At 40.8% G+C, this 22,412-nt stretch overlaps 3 protein-coding genes across 3 annotated transcripts; all 3 read right to left on the bottom strand.

The window, feature by feature from the left end:
* Positions 1–272: 272 nt before the first annotated feature.
* On the bottom strand, positions 273–5,183 carry LOC121540531 (cyclin-A2). The gene is made up of 9 exons (XM_041849474.2): positions 4,903–5,183; positions 4,542–4,788; positions 3,838–4,093; positions 3,621–3,727; positions 3,304–3,527; positions 2,840–3,044; positions 2,318–2,431; positions 1,260–1,393; positions 273–1,007 (listed from the first exon to the last, which is right to left on the bottom strand). The coding sequence occupies exons 2-9, from the start codon at positions 4,752–4,754 to the stop codon at positions 956–958; spliced, it is 1,305 nt and encodes a 434-aa protein (XP_041705408.1). The 5' UTR covers positions 4,755–4,788; positions 4,903–5,183; the 3' UTR covers positions 273–955.
* Positions 5,184–7,372: 2,189 nt separating this feature from the next.
* On the bottom strand, positions 7,373–14,530 carry bbs7 (Bardet-Biedl syndrome 7). The gene is made up of 19 exons (XM_041849462.2): positions 13,994–14,530; positions 13,696–13,761; positions 13,506–13,568; positions 12,978–13,153; positions 12,574–12,760; positions 12,339–12,411; positions 12,125–12,241; positions 11,774–11,904; positions 11,476–11,560; positions 11,203–11,305; positions 10,790–10,982; positions 10,547–10,621; positions 10,391–10,456; positions 10,021–10,160; positions 8,783–8,947; positions 8,438–8,547; positions 8,158–8,261; positions 7,928–8,051; positions 7,373–7,727 (listed from the first exon to the last, which is right to left on the bottom strand). Exons 1-19 carry the CDS (start codon positions 14,027–14,029, stop codon positions 7,594–7,596), a joined length of 2,148 nt encoding a protein of 715 aa, XP_041705396.1. The 5' UTR covers positions 14,030–14,530; the 3' UTR covers positions 7,373–7,593.
* A 352-nt stretch (positions 14,531–14,882) lies between these two features.
* Positions 14,883–20,660, bottom strand: LOC121540514 (transmembrane protein 33). The gene is made up of 8 exons (XM_041849448.2): positions 20,068–20,660; positions 19,143–19,217; positions 18,112–18,206; positions 17,224–17,411; positions 16,784–16,851; positions 16,386–16,519; positions 16,125–16,208; positions 14,883–15,958 (listed from the first exon to the last, which is right to left on the bottom strand). The coding sequence occupies exons 2-8, from the start codon at positions 19,194–19,196 to the stop codon at positions 15,829–15,831; spliced, it is 753 nt and encodes a 250-aa protein (XP_041705382.1). The 5' UTR covers positions 19,197–19,217; positions 20,068–20,660; the 3' UTR covers positions 14,883–15,828.
* Between the last annotated feature and the right edge of the window lie 1,752 nt (positions 20,661–22,412).

Here is a 22,412-nt window from a genome sequence, read left to right as displayed (position 1 = left end):
GCTCTGCTGCCACCAAGTGGCCACAAGGCATACTGATATTTCACTGCTGCCACCAAGAGGCCACAACAAGACATGGCATACTGATATTTCACTGCTGCCACGAAGAGGCCACAAGACATGGCATACTGACATTTCACTGATGCCACCCACAAATTCATTTGAAACTCACTTCAAATTATAAACCCATCTTACATTGGGCTACTACTTTATACTACATTTCTGAAAGTTCAATACACTAAGAAATTTAAAACAGGAAGGATTAATAACGTAGGGTCTGTGGGAATGGAATTTATTTACGAGACATTTTACAGAGCGAATGATGCCTTGATTGATAACCAATAAAACACATACCTTTGCACAAGGCAAGTGATAAAAATTAAAAAAAAAAAAAAAAAAGGCAGACACTGTTCCGCAGAATGTCGAGCCAAACTACCTAGACTTATGCGTCCAACTTCTCCTAGAATACCATTAACCAGAATACATTTGTACTATAAAAATAACAATTCAACCACATCCATATAAAATAAAGTTGTCATAGAAAACCCAACCATGGTTAGTCAGAGATGTCAGGAAATATTCACAAGTGTCTATTAGTTGAAGAGGGGAAATAAGCTGCGGTTTTATTACAAGAATGCAGACAGTGAAAGACTCATCTTTACAGCTTTTTAGCAGTTAAAAACATTTGTCTAGTAAGACAAAGTCAAACATGACATTGCTTGATTAACTACATTAAAGCTCAGGGCTGCGTCAAGCATAAAAAAGACAATCCTTATCCTACAGGATCGTACATATAAAATGCACATTACAATTTTTTTTTAAATGTTGTCCACATGCCCTAGACCGCAGCCGAGCAGAGTTAAGTTATTGAAATTCTGGCAATATGTGAAACGCAGTAAAAATATAAATATGCAAAGGGAAATACAGTTTGGCATTGGCGAGCACAAAAAATATAAAATCATTTCAATGACAGTTTCGTGGGGGGCTCGATGAGAGAGACCTCTTCGTACCTAGAGAGAAACAATATGGTATAAATAAACAAGCTTTCATTCAGACCCACCATTCATGTTCAAGCTAATAGAAATCTATAAAATTACAATATGAACAAGTAGTATCCTAGAACAAAAAATAAAATAGCCATGTGTGTAAGCTTACTGGCTATTTTAGATTAGAATTGCAAATGGATGGATACCAATGGCATGTATACATTAGGGAAATATGCCAACATGACGAAAATAAATCCATCTGTATGGTCCACTTACTTTGCGCCCTTGTACTTCTCCCTCACTGACTGCTGCGCATGAGTAGCAGCATTGAGGTACATTTGGTACAGATCCTCTATGCATGGCATCAGGTCTTCTAAAGAGTTGCCTGTCACCTCCGCCAGAGACTTGGACTGAAATAAAACAAATTAAACAGTCAGAAAAATGCACAAAACTCAAATAGTCACTGCAAACCGGTTCATTCTAATTTAGGGCAAAGATTTCAGGTGACAAAAGATCTGCGTTGAGGAAAAATTATTGTTGGTGAATAAAAGGCCGCAATTGAACATAGGTTTGCTGCCTATCTCGTGCTACAGTTGTATAAGGACAATGTTCGGTTTAAACTTTAAAGTGTGGAAAATAAAACACTGCATGGTACCCCCTGAAGATCAAATGCAATCAAGAGATTGCTTGTCAGGGATGAGCCTGGGAATTGAAAATATTGGGGAAGAGATTCACTGTATTCCCCATGTCAGTAAGCAAACCTGTCAACTGGGGAATAGACTACTTTTCAAACACATCTTACAAAAGCAGACTTAATATGGCACTGACTTTAGTGAGGTGGAAATAACATTGTTTGTGCCAAGTTTAGGTACAGAATTTAATAAGACAAGGCCACTTGCCCTTCAGTGACAACTAATTGGCTAGTGCACCAAGGCCATTAGCAGTTGTAAATCTCGGTTTCACAAAGTTTACTCCGAGTTGTGATAAGCTAGGTGAGTTACCATCAATATATGAATGTTTGGGCAGCAAGTGAGACAAAAAAAAGCCTGATTATTACTGTGAAGACTTGCATATTTACATGAGGAGAGGTTCATGACACACCAAAATGTGTTGATTGTTTCTCTCCCCGAGTAGCCCAACAGACAGTGTGAGCCAGTGGCACATACACCGTAGGGAGAGAATTCCTGTTAGCACCAGCTACCAAATCCTAGCCTACCGCTCTGAGGCAAAGACCTGTTTAAGATGCTTTATTTTGAGTGGAGCATCAAGGCCGAACCAGAGGGCCATGAAACTCCTACCCTGCTACAACACTTACAGCAGCATTGCAAACTTACCCATGAGCCTCCTGTTATAGTGTGGTTTGCCAAAATAAAGGCAGCAGCAGCGGTCTGAGAGGGGAGGTACTTTAGGAATGGGTCAGAGTCTACTAGACTGAGCTCCCCTAGGAACTAAGGAAACAAAGACAACATTTGTAAGAAAGAACTCACCAAATATCTATAAAAAAAAGTATTTCAACTTAGACACTCCAGTGATTTTTGTGAAAAGTGATATCCCAAGTATAAATAGATTAAAGTACACACTAAACAGTACAAAATGCTGCACAAAAGTGTTTAGACAACTGTAAACTTCAAGGAGTATGGCATTCAAGGAGTTAGTCTGATGTGATCAGCCTCCCCCTTGCTTGAGGAATAGAGAACAAAAGAGTTAAGGCCCACCCTCCCACTTGTGCCATTTCATGATACCTGGACCACCTATTGAGATTTAAGTAAATCGGGTGTTAAATGAAGTGAAACAGACTGGAGTAGGACTTTAAAATTACAAGATGTGAACACCACTACAATGTGTACACTACTCACCATTGACAAGCTCTCCACCTTGTTGCTGACAGGCTGGGTGAGAAAGTACTGGGTGAGAAACTGGTTGATGGTGGGAGAGGCCAGATCAAAGGAGAGCACTTTCAGCACCAGATGCTCCATCCGCAACACTTGCTTTTTGGTGTAGGTGTCGTCCGTGATGTAAACAAACTCTGCCACCTCCGGGGGGTAGATCTCTTCGAATTTCCTGCATTTGAAGAAAAACCAGTGAGTGATCAAAGCACACATTGCTTAGATTGACACTATCAATTAAAGGAGTACTTCATCTCTAGGGTTTACTTTCATTTAAAGGGATAGTTCCCACCAATTAAAGTTAGTCAGATGTTGGTGCCAATCTTTTCTATTAATTTGGGACAGACACCTAATACAGTGGGCTCTACACAACATAGCACAGACTTGGTTTACTCTGCACACAAGGTGATGCTGTGGGGGTCGACAACACTTACGAGGCCAACAGCATGGCAGCGGTTCCGACCAACTGCAGCTTCCCCCGCAGGACTGACATGGAAGACAGGAAACGGTCGATGTAGTTCACAGCAAGGTATAGAGTCTCGTTCTGGAGCTTGTACTCCTCACCAACCTCCACCAGCCAGTCAACAAGGATAGCTCGCATGCTGTAGGTGATATCTGGCTGCTTTTTCATGTAGCCTGCTTTTGGTCTGGACTTAACCTTGGGACAAGAGCACAAATGGAAAAACTGTAGTTATTGTTCAGTGATTTGTGTGACAACTGAACAATGAATAGCACACATCAGTTTGCTCACCTCCATTTCCCTAAGATACGCATGTATTTCTGAAGCATACTCTGTTGCTGCGTTCATGTCCACTGGCTTCTCTTCACCTTCAATAACTGACATATCCATGGGACAATCTATATAGAGGAAAATGTGACTTTTTAATCCAGAGAAAATACCAGTTCTCCACAGGGTTTTAAAAGTGTTAAAAAAAAAAAGCTATGTGGATTATTACTCAAATACTCACCACCAAAACTGCCATCCATGTTTGACAAACATGTCACAGGTATGTCAAGAGAGGCGAGAGGCTGCCTGAGACATGTAACTGTTGGGTTCAGTTTTAGGGGGGAAATCTCTGTGGAGGGCTTGGCTTTGAGGGACACCCTTTTCCTGGAGAAGGCAGCATCTGGCTCATCCAGGTGAATCTGAAAAGCTGGCTGCTTGGTGCCCAGCTTCTCTGCATAACTTTTAGGTACTTCATTTTCACTTTTGCAGGACAGCACCTGAAATGACAGTTTTAAAGATCAGACAAATATTTCAGTACCCATGGTTTCGACAATGAGTTAGTTCCACCTAGTCATTTAATGCTAATTAATTAATAATATAGGAAGAAATGTTTGAAAACGCAAGTTAGCCATCCCAATGTTTAACACAAGACATTGACAGCATAAAATGGCGGACTACTTTGGAGGGTACCTAGCTAGTTAGCGGACATTAACACATTACTTGACAAAACGTTGTAATTTTAAATTAAATATACTGTTATTGGTCGTCAAACTATAACCTATATTTATGACCGTGTTTTCTTAAGATGATCAAATTTTAGGTAGTAAGTAAGCTAGCCACCAAGCTCAATTTACATGCCAGTTATGCTAGCTAGGCAACAAGTCTGTGTTTGTATAGTGTTCGCTGGTTGTGGCTAGTTAGAAAAGCTAGCTAGAAGTTAACAACCTGTTTTGTGCCGCGAGTTTGAAGTTTGCTGCATTGGTTGTTTTGCAAACCTCCCAGAACAGTTCTCTGTGGTGCTTTGGGGACAATGTTCTCCTGGTTGTCCACCCGGTTTTTAATTGGACCCCTCAGTCTGGACAGCATATTTTCTTGGTTTTGGTATTCTGGCAGTGGAACATCAACCGCGATTCCTTGTCCTTGGTTTGATCCTGACATGTTATCCTCAGTTTCTGGTTCACCAAACAAGTCACTGCAGAAACGTGCACTTTGTTACAAACAAAAATAAAACCTTGACGGTAAAGAAATACCGTACCGAATAAAAACTGTGACTTACAAATTGTATTAGATAGTACAAAGAGACTACCTCTGTTAGCAAGCTAGCTAGTACAGTAGCATAAGTTATCACACACACGTCGGTGGTGTTGAGATGGCAACAACGTAAGTCGGAGCTGCAAATTTAAAACCCTATTTTTAACGTGGATGCAAAAAAAATCATCTTCTGCATGAAAACCGACATTAGCGCGACATGCTGTTTGACTAAATTCAATAAATGTAGCTAACTATCGCGCAACCTTTATCTACATACAGTCCCTTGTCCTCTCAAAATATATATTCATGCAGAAATTTTGCTTGTTCTCAGTTCAAGTAGCCCGCGACTATTGAAACGGCCAATCACAACCGAAGGCGAAACGGCCAATCTCTACGTCACGCATCTACGGCGGCTGATACAACTCAGATTTAATGTGTCCGCGAATACGCAGGCCGTTGCGATTTCGTCGGAGTGTCAGGTTTGTTGTCAGCTAAGGCGGGACAAACTGACAAGGTACTTTTTTCATAATTTTAATTAATATAATATCGTACATTTATGATCTATCTGAGAGCATCTCAAAGTCTTGTTACACTCACTTATGTTATACACAGAGACAACCCCACCCCATGACAAAAAATAAATAAATGTATTTGTGTATTTAAATACTCTAGTCTATATACTTCAATAGAAATATAACTGCCAAACATGAAGGATGATATTTTCAAGTGCCAACCTATAAAACAGAACATATAACTGAATATACACTACCAGTCAAAAGTTTGGACACACCTACTCATTCAAGGGTTTTTCTTTATTTTTACTATTTTTTTCATTATAGAAAAATAGTGAAGACATAAAAACTATGAAATAACACATATGGAATCATGTAGGTACCAAAAAAGTGTTAAACAAATCAAAATATATTTTATATTTGAGATTCTTCAAATAGCCACCCTTAATGACAGCTTTGCACAGTCTTGGCATTCTCTCAACCAGCTTCATGAGGTAGTCACCTAGAATGCATTTCAATTAACAGGTGTGCATTCTTAAAAGGTAATTTGTGGAATTTCGTTCCTTCTTAATGCATTTGAGCCAATCAGTTGTGTTGTAACAAGGTAGGGTGGGTATACAGAAGATAGCCCTATTTGGTAAAAGACCAAGTCCATATTATGGCAAGAACAGCTCAAATAAGCAAAGAGAAATGACAGTCCATCATTACTTTAAGACTTGAAGGTCAGTCAATACGGAACATTTCAAGAACTTTGAAAGTTTCTTCAAGTGCAGTCGTAAAAACCATCAAGCGCTATGATGAAACTGGCTCTCATGAGGACCGCCACAGGAATGGAAGACCCAGAGTTACCTCTTCTGCAGAGGATAAGTTCATTAGAGTTACCAGCTTCAGAAATTGCAACCCAAATAAATGCTTCACAGAGTTAAAGTAACAGACACATCTCAACATCAACTGCTCAGAGGAGACTGTGTGAATCAGGCCTTCATGGTCGAATTGCTGCAAAAAAACACTACTAAAGGACACCAATAAGAAGAAGAGACTTGCTTGGGCCAAGAAACACGAGCAACGGACATTAGACCGGTGGAAATTTGTCCTTTGGTCAAATTGGAGATTTTTGGTTTCAACTGCCGTGTCTTTGTGAGGCGCGGTGTGGGTGAACGGATTATCTCCGCATGTGTATTTCCCACCGTAAAGCGTGGAGGAGGAGGTGTTATGGTGTGGGGGTGCTTTGCTGCTGACACGTTCTGTGATTTATTTAGAATTCACTTAACCAGCATGGCTACCACAGCATTCTGCAGCGATACGCCATCCCATCTGGTTTGGGCTTAGTGGGAGTATAATTAGTTTTTCAACAGGACAATGACACAACACACCTCCAGGCTGTGTAAGGGCTATTTTACCAAGAACGAGAGTGATGGAGTGCTGCATCAGATGACCTGGCCTCCACAATCCCCCGACCTCAACCCAATTTAGATGGTTTGGGATGAGTCCGACCGCAGAGTGAAGGAAAAGCAGCCAACAAGTGCTCATCATATGTGGGGACTCCCTCAAGACTATTGGAAAAGCATTCCAGGTGAAGCTGGTTGAGAGAATGCCAAGAGTGTGCAAAGCTGTCATCAAGGCAAAGGGTGGCTATTTGAAGAATCTCAAATATAAAATATATTTTGATTTGTTTAACACTTTTTTGATTACTAAATGATTCCATGTGTTATTTCATAGTTTTGATGTCTTCACTATTATTCTACAATGTAGAAAAGTCAAAATAAAGAAAAACCCTTGAATGAGTAGGTGTGTCCAAACTTTTGACTGGTATTGTATATAGCTAGGCCAACAAAATATGGGTTTAGACATCAAATCAAATTTTATTTGTCACACACGTGTTTAGCAGATGTTATTGCGGGTGTAGCGAAATGCTTGTGCTTCTAGCTCCGACAGTGCAGTACTATCTAACAAGTAATATCTAATAATTTCACAACATATACCCAATACACACAAATCTAAGTAAGGAATGAATTAAGAATATATACATATATGGACGAGCGATGTCAGAGCGGCATGGACTAAGATACAGTAGAATAGTATAGAATAATAAAGAATTCAGATTATGTAACATAATTCTAGTATCTTACACAAAACAAACATAAAGCTGGAAAGTAAACTCTATACTCTAAACAAAACAAAAGCTATTACAAATGGAGTGTCAAAGTTTGCATCCTCTTTGCTCAAGTTTGATATTATGCCTCATTGAAGAAATTCATCAAAGAATCCAAATCGTAGTTATCCAGAACTTCCAGCAGCAATGACACCTTTGTCTTCACATTCTGTCCTTTGAATTTGAATTTGTCGATGAAGAGGTCCGTTATCATACCTGGGGAAACGGAAAAACACACACACACACACACACAGGTTACTGTCATGGTAGTTTTGCATAACTATACTGTCAAATTCGTTTTGCACCAGGAGATAAGGATCCCTGGCAAGCTAGGCTACTGTGATCGCTGAACATTTAATTTGTTTTTAATTCTAGTGAAATGAGAATGTTAGAGCAATAACTATACATTGAGATACCATAAAGTCTTTCCAGGTGAGCTGGTTGTTTCTTGTATTCCTCTAGCAGATAGGCAGACTCATCTAGAATGTTACGATATTCTGGAATGAGGAAGTCAGCATTCCCCTCGTGAACCTGAAGCTCCTACCAAACACACACAGCATACACACACAGCGATATGTGAGCAAGAGTTGCAATATTAAACTAGTTTCATTTTTCTCAAATCACTGTTTGCAACACTGGTACTTACTTTTAATGCATCAATCAGCTGAACCTTTTTGGCCAATAGCAGCTGATACTCAAGCTTCGGATGAATCATCTTGAGTGTGTGGCCCACTGAATCGTCATTGATATCTGGAAATTAGAGCCGCAAATACAATTGTGAGATTGTCTATATTGGCCTGGATAGAGACAAGATAAAGATAATATGTTTTTTATTTCATGAACAGACATAACTGTTTCACTCCATCGTCAATAACTCTAACTAGTAGCCTAAAAACAGATAATAATGTAACTAGCTAAAGACCTACCATAAGAAATGTTGAGATTGTTTTTTCTTTTGGTGGCTTCTTTGGAGAGGACATCCTTCAGTATGGAGATGGTGGAAATGTTGTCAGACTTGAAGTGGCCTTCCCCTTTACTAAAATGACAAAGGGGGGAGAAGAAAACCCATATTGAATGTACAGTCTTAATTCATTCTCCCTAAAGTACAATGGCAAAAAGTATGAGAGGTGTGCTTGATTTCAAGCTTTAGTTTGCACTTTTGGGATTATTCCATTGGTTACAATTACTGGGAAAACTAAACCAAGCACTCTGATTGACGCATATCCCTAAGGGGATAAATTAAGTTGTATTGAATTAATTTAATTCCTAACCAGTATGTAGCTTCCAGCTGCGTGCCAAGGAAAGTGTTCTGGAAGTAGAAGGTGATATTCTCCCCTGCTGGAGTCTTCTCTGGGACCTCTGGCAAGCAGAAGAGGACCCAGGAGTGGATCTCTGCAAAGCTGAATTGGCCAACTAGACTCAAAGTGTTCATGGGTCTGTTTGGGGGGGATGGAGAGAAAATGGGAGATAATGAAAGAAGACAGAAAAAGAGTGAGATTGAGTCAAACACTGTCTTTCTTTCTGTAGACTATTACCATATAGGACCATATAGTCTTACTCAACTTCCGGCACCAGTGGCTGGGAGGTTGCTGACTGCTCTCTCAGATATGATCAGTACCCTGGGAACCATCTACTGCTGTTGTGCCCTTGAGCAAGACAAGTCTGCTCCAGACTGACAATTTGCCACAACCCCTCGGGGTGCATGTGTGTGTGTACGTGCCTAGGGGGTCAATTCTTTTTTTTCTTTTATAGCTGTCTAGCATCCATTAAGTCTGTTTTAAATGTTAGTTCATGTTAGTTATTGTTAGTTCATTTAAGTTGTCCTCAAAGCAAAGTGTTATTAACAGGCCAAAGGAATCACATTGCCGCACAGCCCAGATAGGTTTTGGCAGACTGACCAAATTTGGCACAACAAAGTCTTTGTAAAAAGGCACCTGAACAGCTTCTACCCCCAAGCCATAAGACTGCTGAACAGTTAATCAAATGGCCACCCGGACTATTTACATTGACCCGCTTTATTATTTATTAATTCATCTTAATTGTTTTGTACTGACTCCCTTGCACTGGCTCTATGCACTCACTTGACTCTACCCACACACTCACACATACTACTCTGACACTCCAACACACGCGCACACACACACGCACAGACACACTTTCACACTTCGCATACGCTGATGCTACTCTGTTTATTATATATCCTGATTGCCTAGTCTCTTTTACCCCTACCCACATGTACATACTGTATTACCTCAATTACGTCAACTACCTCGTACCCCTGCACATTGACTCAGTACTGGTACTTCCTGTATATAGCCTCATTATTGTTTTTATCGTGTTACTATTTCCTTTTTATTAGCAAATATTTGTCTTACTTCTTAACTCTGCATTGTTGGGAATGGGCTCGTAAGTAAGCATTTCACTGTAAAGTCTACACCTGTTGTATTTGGTGCATGTGACCAATAAACATTTATTTTATTTGATACTAGTGCTTTATCCTTCTCCTTACCTGTCCTGTTCAATGGTGTGAGTTCTCTGGTGAAGGGACAGGGGTTTGATAAGGTACTGGCGTACCTGGCAGGTCTTGGGCTGCAGGCGTGGGGTGATGTAGGCCTGCAGGGTGCCATATTGGCCCTCAATGGACCTCACCTGGAGAAGGGAGAAGATGCTGTGACACAAGTCATGAGAACACACAGCAGTGTTCCCCTCCGCATTGCAGAGGCAGGTGGGACTGGGAAGGAACTGGGAGAGTGGTACTTCTAATGGTTTCAATTTACATGTTTTTATTAATTGCCATTAGTACAAATCTAAATTAATAGTTATTGGGCTAAAATCTGTAAGAACTGACTTTAAAACATACTCTTAAAAAAAACTCTCACCTTCAGCTCAAGCCGTGTAGTATTTGCTTGGCATCTGTACGTAACGAGGAGAAAATTGCCTTTTGGCTGCGGGAACAGATAGCATAATTAGTGCTTTGAGGAGTCTAAAGCATTCACTTGTAGTATTTGTATGCTCTCTGTACTAGGACATCTCACCTCTGAATCACATTCGCTGAAACTCACGACAGCAGAGTTCTTGTCGACATCCAGCAGATCAATTGGTACATCACTCTGTAAAGAAAACAATACTAACATTACAATCCATGACATAAAAATCCACAAGTCATCAAATAGTCGTACTGTATAATTAGCAGATCTCTCTCATGCAAAGAAACTTTCAAACCTCTCTTTCGGGTTCAATACACAACATAAATACAGAGTCAAGTCAATTTGTTTCACCTGCAGCAGCAGATTGTCGATGGCCGTCTGCACTTCCAGGGTGAGGCTGTAGCTGGCGTCGTCCTGACACAGGGTGAACTTGTCGTTGACGCTGAACACGGGCATGGCGGAGACCGCCGTACTAGACTGGGAGGTCTGCTGGTACTTCTCACGGCCCTGAACGACCTTTATCTGCAGTTGGTCTAGCTCTTCCCTGAGGGGGACATGTGCTGTGGGTTCATACTGGGAGAATTGTAACAATAACAACAGACAGTATCTGTCCTCATATTTAAGTTAGCTAACAAATGTTTTGCTACACACAGGACTTCACTTTGGCTGTTGAATTAACCTTGCCAACACTGAGTTTTGCTTACAAAGTTCCATTGATATATATTGCAAATGCAGGTGACAACAACAACTGTCCACAAGTATACCTGAGAGCTGCCACTTTGCTCTGGGTCTCTCGACTCATCTTGACTTCCTCTCCAGCGCCTGCCTCAGCCTGCTGGGGCTCTGTGGTCAGCCCTGTCACCCACCCTGGACACATACATATTATTTCAAGTCGCTCACAACATTGTATCTGTATCTCCTATAGAGCATTGTGAGCAGCAAACAGTCAGCGGACATTCGTTTTTTCTCTCTCTAGTGGTTCTTTTTTCCATAGCTCTTGTGCATAAAACAAATCCTTTCTTTCGTTGATAGCTCACCTGTGTATGTGGCTGTCAGAACCTCGTCATAAGACTCCTTCCCAACACAGCCACCCTGGATAGAGGTGACGCTCTCCAATAACACCTGGTGGACAAGTTAGTATCCCAAAGACATGGATTTCTACAATATTCTCTCAACTTTAGGATAGAAAGTTTGTTATTTCACCGCATTTTACAACATAAAGACATTTCTTTCAACTTTGAATTAAAATAAAGTGTCAATTTTCCCCCTGAATTGCAGATGATATGCACAGGGCCAGTAGGATATAGCATATAAAAATATGATTTGTGGACTTACATGCTCAAAGCGCAATGAGGGCTCATTGGAGCTGTCAAACCCATAGACCTCCACTGTCCCATCGTCCCTGCCAACAAGGATGTCTTTCACCCCGTCACCCAGGATATCATATGTGTCGATGCACAAAACACCTAGTAGAAACAACCATAAAAGAAGAAAATGGGAATAAGCTCAATGAATGGAATGATGCTATATGATTGAGTGATGCCCAACATGATAAGTCAATGTTAATAACATTCTTATAACATACAATGTTAATAAGTGTGCTAATTGTGTTTCAGTGCATAGATACTCTGAGTCTCTGACAGATGAAACATATACTAGTTTACATCTTCTTTAACAATATCGTACCTCCTTTCTTTTTCTCATTATCAATCTCCCATTTGGAAGAGGAAGAGGAATCAGTTATCCTAATCAGTCCCAGTTTGCCATCCACAGTTCCATAGAGAATGTCTTCGCCATTAGTCCCTAAAGCAGACGGTGGGGTAGAAGTAGACCAGTTTGCTGTAAGTACAGGGATGTGTGAAATTGAAATTTGAGTTCAGTATAAGGATTTTATACTTGCCTCCATCTCTATTGTACAGCTCCAAAACTGAGGGAGGACCAGGGACTTCAATATCATACACAAGCTCAGATCCCTATGGGCAAGAAAACACAAACTCACTGAAGTACTCTGTAAGTCGCTCTGGATAAGAGCGTCTGCTAAATGACTAAAATGTAAATGTAAATGTAAGTACTCATTGAAGTACTTATATACTCATACTGCAGTACTCATACACAATTTCCATTCACCCATTCACCTGCAACACTCTGAGAACTCGGTCTTGACATGCCAACACAGGGACAATGCGGCCCAAGTTCTCAGCAGGCAAGCACACAATGTCATTAATTTTGTCTCCAGACAGGTAGTAGTCTTGATCCTTGCAGTCACAGTAGTGGTTGTAGATGTAACTCGCACACACAAAAAGGTCTGCTCCTGAAACGTGCCTGAAAAACACATTGTAGGCACAAAAACAAACCCACAATTCCCCTTATTTATAAACCAAATAAAGAACGCTCCAAGTGTCTTTAATAATAAAAGCTAGCCTATACTCTCGCAAAACCATACTCCCAAGTCTCGTTCATCACTGTTGACAAACATGTGTAGAAGGCCTGGAACCGAGGCAAGGTAACCTATAATTCACATCAAAAAGTTAAAACTCACATCGCATTGATGCTTTCTGTAAGGTTGGCCTCAAAGGACAGGAACTGTTTGCCTTTCTTGGTGTATCCCTTCACTTCTGAGCCAGCACACACAAAGATCTTCTCCTGTGGGGTTCCAAGAGCCCCACCAAGGTCCAGTCTGGTTATCTTCTGCCCTGGCAAGGTCTTGAACACAGGCTGGAAAAGATAGCTACAATCAACATTCATGGAATGAAACTTTATTTATTCATTACACAATGAGAAAGGAAACTTGTATTTTTGAGGACACAGTACCCATCCCACCGAACAGCACAGGGTCAGCTGCAGAGCAGCTTCCCTGGTGCAGTTAGGGATTAAGCTGTGCCTTGTTCCTGGGCACAACGGCAGTAGGTATTCATATGAAGTCCTTGAAAGTGGCTGTATTCTGCTAGCCTGGGTGCCAGTTTGGCTCTGATTTAGCCAACAGTGATGAATGAGTAGGCTCCCCAAAACAAACTGGCACCCAGGCTAGTATTTCAATGTTGTTAAATATGTAAGACTCAATACCTACCACAGCTTCTCCTTTTTTCATCCCAAAACAAGTTATCACGCCATCATGATCAGCAACCGCAACCTGAGACACACAAAATGACATTTCTAACTCAAGAGTGCTTGGGACATTGTTCAAAACGTATATTCAAAACCAACCACAAGGTCTATTTATGGGTCACCTCTAATAATGCACATTCACATTTCAGTACCTTTTGGGTTGCTTTGCGTCCCAAGGCAGGGAGGAGCCTCATGGTTTTCTGAGATATCACACCGACCTGTGTTAATGAATGTGACAGCCAGTCAGTCAGTATCACAAGTAATCTAGTTACTGAAATCAAAGTTGGCAGAGTACAAAAAAAAACAAGCTGTCCAACTCTTTTTCCCACTCAATTTAGGCTACTGTTTAGCCATAACATTAGTGACATGATCATGGGTCAAAATGTAGGAAAAAGCTACCCAGTTGAATTATCTAGCTAGTTATACTAGCAATACATGCAACTCAGTTACCTGTAGATAATCAACTCGGTTGAGGTTGATCTCCATGATGTCCTTGGCTTGATGTGAGTGTTTTCTCGGCAGAAATTGGTGTGCAATTCAATTGATTAGCTAGCTAGCTAATAGCTATATCTTAATTATCCAAAAGGTTTCTGCCCAGTAACGTTAACAGTTTATAAGCCATTTTTTTCAGAACGGCGTTACAGGTATCTAAATCAACGTTAGCTAGCTAATAAAGATAGCTGGCTAACATGCGAGGTAAACAAAAAGCATTTGGTCAGATTGGGATTATTCTGTAGTAGGGATTAGCCTAGTTGGTTAATTTAGCTGGCTCGCTAAAACTGTAGCTAGTCGGAATGCAGGTGACAACTGACATATGAATATATTCTATATAGCTGGCACATCGTTATTTGAATTACTTAAACCATAACGTTAGCTAGTTTATCGACATTATAGTAGCTAGCAAATTAAGGTTGTTGTCGAGATAGCTAGCATCTAATTCTGCTGTGAGCACACTGGACCCGTTACCATGAACAACGTTGTTCATTTGAAGAAGCTTCAATATCATTGGGTGATGGTGGTGTCGGGTGTTATTCAACGTAGATTCTGAATGGTTTAGCGGTTCCAGTATTGTTGTCTTCCTGGTTAGTAGAAAGTGGCCATCCTCAAATAAAAACCAAACCAATAAAATCACCGATGCTCTAAAAAGGAGTAAAAAAATACTACTTGATACAAATCATGTTTATATTAGTGAATATGGAGGTTATAAATCTCATTCAAGGTCATTTTTTTCATTTAAGAGAATGGAGTAATTTATTCCAGATCTACACAAACATGGTTTCTCTACAAGTAAATAAAGACATTTAACACGGGCATGCATTGAATCGGACAACTATAGGGGTATTAGCCTCAAATCAGTTTAATCGAACGTGAATTTAAAGACATTTTCAATTAGAAAACCTATTCAAAATGCAAATATACACTTGCATTTGAAGCCAGCCTAGTCCTTCCCATTTACTGCAGAACATGTGCTTTGTGCACAGACTGAGGAACTGCTGGTATAGTGAAACTGATTAATTTCAAGCATAAATCCTACAACTACATGTCCTTGTACCATTCAAGTCTTCAAAATACAGCATATATGCTGCTTTTTCATTTCAGGGCCCTTTTGGACTCTGCCAACACATTTTCTAAGTAGTGAGTTACATGGCATAGATCACATTTCAAATTCAAAGAGTAAAAACGTGTTTTAAGACAAAATCATAACCAATGCTTGCCGCTAAGAAAACTAATGTATAAAATGGAATTAGTGGATGTAAAAAAAAAGAGCAACTGACATCTCATCTCGCCTTTGAAAAGCACAATATGATTAAGCTATACAAAAATGACTGCAACTATGTATAGTACAATTGAATTATCTAATCTCAGAAGTCTTTTTTTTTTTTTTTTAAGAAGAACAAGTATTTCCCATGAATAAATAAATCATACAGGACAGACCAAAGACATTTAACCATCATAAGGTCAATCCTTATAAGTAGAACACATCAGATAGTCAGCTGGTGTTTATTCCCAAAGAGAGAGAGAAGAGGGGGTGGAGGAGGGGGGAGTGAGTGTTCAGCTGTTCCATAAAGCCATATCGAAAACGATCGGGGGTTTTCAGTGCGTCGTAGGCCGAACCTCAGCCTCCGCTCTAGCATTTGAACAGCGCCGCAGGAAGACAGACCAGACTAACATTCAAAAAGGTTTTTTTCCTCGCTCTCAAAGTTGTTTGTCAGTCCCTCTTGAGTTGAAATGCTGCCACGCCCCTTACAGTACAAACTATGGTTGTGTGGGAACAGGAAGTAAGGTCACACTATGGTGGGGGCCAGGCGGCTCATAAAGGCGATACTGTTGAGGCACATCTTTCTGAAGAAGGGGGGGCAGGCAGGCTTCATGATGAAATGCTCCAGCAGGATCCGCAGCTCTGAGAACAGGGTGCTGGGACAGGTGGACAGGGAGATTAGCGGGATAGGGGGAAACGATGGTTTGAGAAATGATTTCATCAACATCAAATACATAGAAAAATGCAATTCGCCATATTTGGTATTGTACAATTATCCTACATATTAAAATTACTTCACAAAAGTCAAATGAGGCTACTTACCGGCAATATGGGTTTCTCCTTGAAGTATAGCGGAGAGTTATAAACCTGTAGTAAATGAAAGGCTGCAGCAAGCTTCCCTGGCCACTGTAAACACAAAAAACAATCATTAATCAAGTGACTGGGGAGGACAATCGATTAATTCTTATCTCAGTGCATACTGGTATAGTAAGACATCGACTAAGAAGGAAAAACCCTAATCTGACTTCAGTCTAAGGTACCATTCAAATGTGCAGCGAAATTTACCAAGAAACAGACACATACCTGAAGAGCATGAATATGGTGGCTGGCATGAGGAAGATCTCATTGCAGGCGATGAACTTCAGGATGTTCTGCTGGTTGACCGAGAGCTTGTTGAGGAAGTTCCTCATGAAGGGCAGGCTATTGGGGCCCATTGCCTACAAGTGGAATTATACACATCAGGAGCACCACATGACTAAACTAGCAGAGACATAGAGCACCTTATACACTGTACATTTTCCATTAATGCCCTAAAACCAGAAATGTCCAATTGAGGAGCAAAATGACCATTTTACCTAGCCAAAACTAGTAAAAGGGTATTTTATAAAATACCCTTTTAAGTGTTGGCTATGCTTTACTCAACTGGCTTTGTATGGCTTCACTAACGTTGAAATGTTTTGGAATCAAGAGAAGATACTTACATCAAGAACCTTCTTTGTGTAGGTGGTTGCATGAAGCAACGAGAACAGGAAGACTGGGAATATGCTCACTGTAGACTGCGGTTAAGGGGCAAACAGCATTAAAGATTGACAACAATGCAAAATAAACATTGAGGTCAGCATCAAATAGTGCTGTCAATCAATGCCATCTTGTTAATAGGTTTTTAGTAGGTTTGCATAACTGAAACCATGACCCCCAAGCATTACAAAAACCTTCCTGCAACACAATTGGCATTCTCCCCAAACCAGTCTGGTGGTGATATACCATGCTCTAGCTTTATCAGAGACCCTTATGACAGAACAACCAAGGCATGGTGATATTAGCCTGGCATGACAATGACCATAGGAGTTGGCTATACAGCATAAACAGATCTGGGACCAGGCTATGGTGATAAGGCCTTTATGTATGGTTGAGAGGATACTTGTGATAGGGTAAGAGTTGACCAGGATGAGGGAGTACAGCAGGTAGTGACAGCTGTCCTCTTGGAGTGCCTGGGTTAGGAAGGCTCTGCTGAGCTGGAAGTGGGGGAGCCGCTGGTGCAGCCGCAGAGCACTGGTGAGGGCGTTGGCCAGCAGCGCACGCTGATAGAAATTGGCGACCGCCTCGGGTCTGGAAAATGTAAAGAAGAAACAGATAAATGCATTACTCTGAGGGAACTCAGACTGATTAACTATACTGAACAAAAATATACAAACCCAACAATTTTACTGAGTTACAGTTCATATAAGGAAATCAGTCAATTGAAATACAAGTATTAGGCCCTAATCTATGGATTTCACATGACAGGGTAGGGGCACAGCCATCAGAATGAGTTTTTCCCCAACAAAAGGGCTTTATTACAGACAGAAATACTCCTCAGTTTCATCAGCTGTCCAGGTGGCTGGTCTCAGACGATTCAGCTCATGAAACATGGAAACAACACTTTACATGTTGCATTTATATTTTTGTTCAGTATATATTTTGGAGTATATAAAAATGGTGGAAAAACAATTTGGTCCAGAATATGCTATAAAAGTAAATGTGGTGGCATCAGGTGATCATTCCAGACATTTGATAATGTTATTAGTAAAACATCTGTTCATTTGGCAGTTCTGCATTGGTTGTCCTTGTCAGGTATTGTTGCTATATTGCTATGTGCACATGCAGAAAAATATTTCCCTGGTGCTGGAACTGAGTAAACAAAAATAATGCAAAACCCAAACTGCACAATGCAGTAGAAAACCAAACCCAATGACCAGTCCCTATCATAGCGTATTGCTTTCTAAATAGACATATAGACAAAGCAAACAATTGGAGCATTGACCCTTACCCTAAGAGAGGTAGAATGAACATTACTGAGCAATAGACGGTGAAGAGCCGCGAGAGCCACATTGCCGTCTCTAGTTTGTTAGCCAACATGAATTGCTGTGAAAAAAGAGAGTACATTCAACTTCATAAGATTAGGAAAAACTAGACTAAATCATCCACTGTAGAATCACCGTCCACTGTAGAAGCACAACCATAGGCCTATATTGTATCAGTATGAGAACTACGGTTGCGGTAATCCAGATTTTCATACCGTTTTCGTACCATACCGGGGCATACGGCATTACCGAATGTGCACACAAGGCGGGCAAAAACAATTTAGGCAACAGGGATCTTGATCCAAGAGGGGATTGAATGTCTCTGCTGTAACCAAGAAGCTTGATCTTGACATCTAGCCACTCAGCTAGCAAGTTAGCAAACCAAATGCATAGCTGGAGCCCTGAGCTGGATATTATTTATTTGACCCAACTTAGTTTTCTTATAGTCATACTTAACTTATAAGCAGTGGCGTAGCATGCACTCCCCGTCTGTATTTCGAAATATACCGCTTATACCATATACCGGGGTATCGCCCAAGGCTAATGAGCACTATCCAAATGAAATGCAATAAGCCAAAATGTGAGAGCAAAAAAACGAATGTCTAATGTTACCTTACTGCAATGACGCAATGCAGGGACACAATTACATACGCAAAAATGGTTTGCCTTGCGTTGCACTACAAATTTGGGGCTGCACACATTTGCATGTTTTTACAATGCAACTACACAGGACAGTCAATTAGTGTAGCTAATTATGTCCTTACGTTGCGTACTTGCACAAGGTATAAATTAGACTTTAGGCTGGGTTTATCCTCCACCAAACATTCACGGTAACAAAATGTCACTGGAGCGTGCATAAAGTTACAAGCTATGACACGCAGCGAAATGTGTGTGGTGAAGTCAGAGCTTCTACACTAGAGTACATCTAGTGGAGTATAAATCCAGCCTAACAAGTACAATCTATGATCTGATGAAGTAAAAGTGCATGATTACTCACCACTGTCCCTAATTGAGGGGGAGGAGGGGCACTTGTTTGCTCTGTGTCAGCCATCTTCTTGACTCTGGTTTATCCCTGAAAAGAAAAACACATGAATAACTTCTGGCACCCTGACATTGCAAGCCCACTTGAAATGGCAAGAATGAGACAATGCTGCTTAGTTCATGCATACCAAACTCATAGTTCTAACTCTTTCAGGTTTAGGCCAACTTGAGCTCAGAAAAATTATTGGATTCATAATGATAGATGAAGTGAAACCTTGGATACTAAGGCTAGTGATCTGAGAAATGTTCACACATTAACAGGCAGAAGAACACAGTCACTTGGCTTGCAAGCAGAGCATGCCATGTTCATGAGCTGTTTTTGATATGCGGAGTAAAGACGTTAACATCAAAACTAGTTAGCGAGCTAAAACGTTTAAACTGAATCAAGCAAATGTTAGTTAACATACTTAGCTAGTTAACTAGTTAGATGACTAAATTCATCAATATCATTTGTAAGTTAGCATTGACAGAACACAGGCGCTGTCCAGCTAGCTTAGCTAACGTTAACAATTATTAGCCAGAAGTGTGAGACAGTGCCAGGAAATGATAACTAGCGAGCAAATGTGTTGCCTTTATTTAATTAATTGAGCAAACGTTAGCAAGCTGGCTAATGTCAGTGAATAAATTAGCTAGCCTAATGTACGCTAGCTACTAGCTAACGTTGGACTGCCTCCACTGGCACTAGAATGTTCAGCACTTGCTTGTTAGCAAGCTAGCTAATAACGGTAGTTAGCTGATTCACTTTCGTAGCTCAGTATTTCTGTCTAGCTAGCTAGCTAGCTAGCTAGCTAAATAAGCATTCTGTGTAGCTAACGTTGGAGACTGTTTGACTTCAATGTAATACGAATAATGAGATTCAGGATATATTTTCCGAAAATTACCTGAAACTGTCGAGATCAACGTCAGATGTCACTTTTACCAGTGACTGCGTTATTTTGTTGCTAATTTTGCTTCTCAGCCATATGCGTCGTTCCCACCAAAGACAGTACAGTATGAAGATTAGTGATGGGTCATGCGCACAAGCATCGGCTCTGAGAGCCGGCTCTTTGTAGTGAATCAGAAGAGCCGGCTCGCATCGAGTGAGAGCCGGCTCCCAGTTTTTTGCCCATTCGCTGCTTAGGTTTCACTTTCACAGAGGTCTGTTATGATTGGCCAGCATGGCGACCAGCATGCGGCATTCACGTGAGAATTAAGGATGTGTAAACAGAGAGGGGGCGGGGGCAGACACACCACTTGACTCCACTGCAAGTGAAGAGAGAGACAGAGCGGACTGAGGAGCGTGTGTGCGTCTTGCATTGTCGTGTCGTTTAACTATGAGTGACACTAGAAAGCGAAGCAGCATCTGGCTGCAGTTTAAAGATATTGGGAACAAGAAAGCAGAGTGCCTTCACTGCAAAACGAAGGTCACTATAAGAGCAGGTTCCACCACAAACCTGCATAGACATACAAGAACTGTCCATCCTACAGTGCAGTTAGAGGGAGAGAGGGCAAGCCAGCTCACCATCTACTGATCCTGGTGTGTCTCATACCAGAACAACAGCTGCTGTAACGTCTACTGCCATCCCCATGCGTGCAAGTATAACCTCTCCTACTGCAACTGATGTGATGGAGGGGAGACTATGTATTGTTGCCACATCAGTTCCTTCTGAGAGAATCTTCTCCAAAACAGGGCAGATACTCACGGAGAGGCGAAATCGTATCAGGCCTATCAGCCCATCCAAGCTGAGGCATCTGATCTTCCTGAATGCCAACCTGCCCTGAGGACTAATGCTGTTTGCTGGAGTTTGGTTCTGGTTTTGATTCTGTTCTGTGGATTTGTTTGAAGTTTATTGTTAATTTGTGCAATAAAAAAGTTTAATTGAAATAAACAAATGTAAGAGTGGTTTTGTCACAGAATAAATGCACAGAATTAGGCATTATAAGGTCTCTCATAAAAACACTGAAAGCAAAAGGGTTTTCAACACATAAACCATGATTTTTTTCAAAGTTAAGGTAAAATATAGGCTACAAAAGATCCTAAATAAAGAGCCGTTCGGGAGTCGAAAGAGCCGGCTCTTCTTTGGGAGCCGAGTCAAAAGAGCCGGCTCTCAGAAAAGAGCCGAACTTCCCATCATTAATGAAGATAGGCAATAACTGCTTCTCCCTGATCAAGCTGTAGGCGATGTCATTGCGACGTTGGTTAGCTAAGCGCATGCGCAGAAATACGTCATCGGGTCTAAAGGTCGTCTCTCGCGGAAATGTGCTTGCGCATGCCATCAAAAAGGCACTCCTTCGATATAAAGTTGTTTTTGACGAAAATGAAAACGTGTCAGTTTGTCACTTTCACGAGGCAGCTACTTAATACGTTGGCTCGAATCTCACCCGATACAGAACCAATCAGTCGATATAATCGAGAACAATCATCAGAAATCACGCGATATGAATCAACACAGTGGGGCGCCGCCTGACCCACTAGTTGACCTTGGTCAGAAGGTTCAAATCAACGTTTCATATCGTAATTTCCGAATAGGCAAAAAGCATCAATCATGGCTGTACTACACCCCGTATACGTTGGTGGCGGTAATGACCATTTTTATTGTGCTGTAACTAAAACTAGAAGATCTTCTGATGTCCCTTCCCTTCTTCAAAGGCACATAATCGTATTATTTTTTAAACTGTGATTTAAAAAGCTAATGTAATGGATTTTAAAAAGTGTTTTTACCCAGGGATAGCCCGCTAATATGACCCATAGTAGGGAAGAACATGTATTGAGTGCAATTCGATTTGAACATAATCCATTTAAAAGGATTTGCAATTTTGCATTAGCAATCTTTTTGGCTTAAGGCACTCCTTCGATATAAAGTTGTTTTTGACGAAAATGAAAACGTGTCAGTTTGTCACTTTCACGAGGCAGCTACTTAATACGTTGGCTCGAATCTCACCCGATACAGAACCAATCAGTCGATATAATCGAGAACAATCATCAGAAATCACGCGATATGAATCAACACAGTGGGGCGCCGCCTGACCCACTAGTTGACCTTGGTCAGAAGGTTCAAATCAACGTTTCATATCGTAATTTCCGAATAGGCAAAAAGCATCAACCATGGCTGTACTACACCCCGTATACGTTGGTGGCGGTAATGACCATTTTTATTGTGCTGTAACTAAAACTAGAAGATCTTCTGATGTCCCTTCCCTTCTTCAAAGGCACATAATCGTATTATTTTTTAAACTGTGATTTAAA

The sequence above is a fragment of the Coregonus clupeaformis genome, chromosome 3 (assembly GCF_020615455.1).
Source record: "Coregonus clupeaformis isolate EN_2021a chromosome 3, ASM2061545v1, whole genome shotgun sequence".
NCBI lineage: Eukaryota > Metazoa > Chordata > Actinopteri > Salmoniformes > Salmonidae > Coregonus > Coregonus clupeaformis.
The sequence above is the reverse complement of the archived record's forward strand: the minus strand, read 5'-3'. Positions and strand labels throughout refer to the sequence as shown.

What these genes read in the sequence shown, in the direction of transcription:
- LOC121540531 (XM_041849474.2), bottom strand. Translation starts at nt 4,754, where the DNA reads ATGTCAGGATCAAACCAAGGACAAGGAATCGCGGTTGATGTTCCACTG. An exon ending in CGTATCTTAGGGAAATGGAG is followed by an intron (nt 3,528 to 3,620) that starts GTGAGCAAACTG and finishes TCTTGTCCCAAG; the next exon opens with GTTAAGTCCAGACCAAAAGC. An exon ending in AGGTGGAGAGCTTGTCAATG is followed by an intron (nt 2,432 to 2,839) that starts GTGAGTAGTGTA and finishes TTGTTTCCTTAG; the next exon opens with TTCCTAGGGGAGCTCAGTCT.
- LOC121540514 (XM_041849448.2), bottom strand. Translation starts at nt 19,196, where the DNA reads ATGGCTGACACAGAGCAAACAAGTGCCCCTCCTCCCCCTCAATTAGGG. An exon ending in CAACTCTTACCCTATCACAA is followed by an intron (nt 16,852 to 17,223) that starts GTATCCTCTCAA and finishes CGCAGTCTACAG; the next exon opens with TGAGCATATTCCCAGTCTTC. An exon ending in ACACAAAGAAGGTTCTTGAT is followed by an intron (nt 16,520 to 16,783) that starts GTAAGTATCTTC and finishes TTCCACTTGTAG; the next exon opens with GCAATGGGCCCCAATAGCCT.
- bbs7 (XM_041849462.2), bottom strand. Translation starts at nt 14,029, where the DNA reads ATGGAGATCAACCTCAACCGAGTTGATTATCTACAG. An exon ending in TAATGAGAAAAAGAAAGGAG is followed by an intron (nt 11,905 to 12,124) that starts GTACGATATTGT and finishes TGTTTCTACTAG; the next exon opens with GTGTTTTGTGCATCGACACA. An exon ending in AGCTGATTGATGCATTAAAA is followed by an intron (nt 8,052 to 8,157) that starts GTAAGTACCAGT and finishes TGTGTTTGGTAG; the next exon opens with GAGCTTCAGGTTCACGAGGG.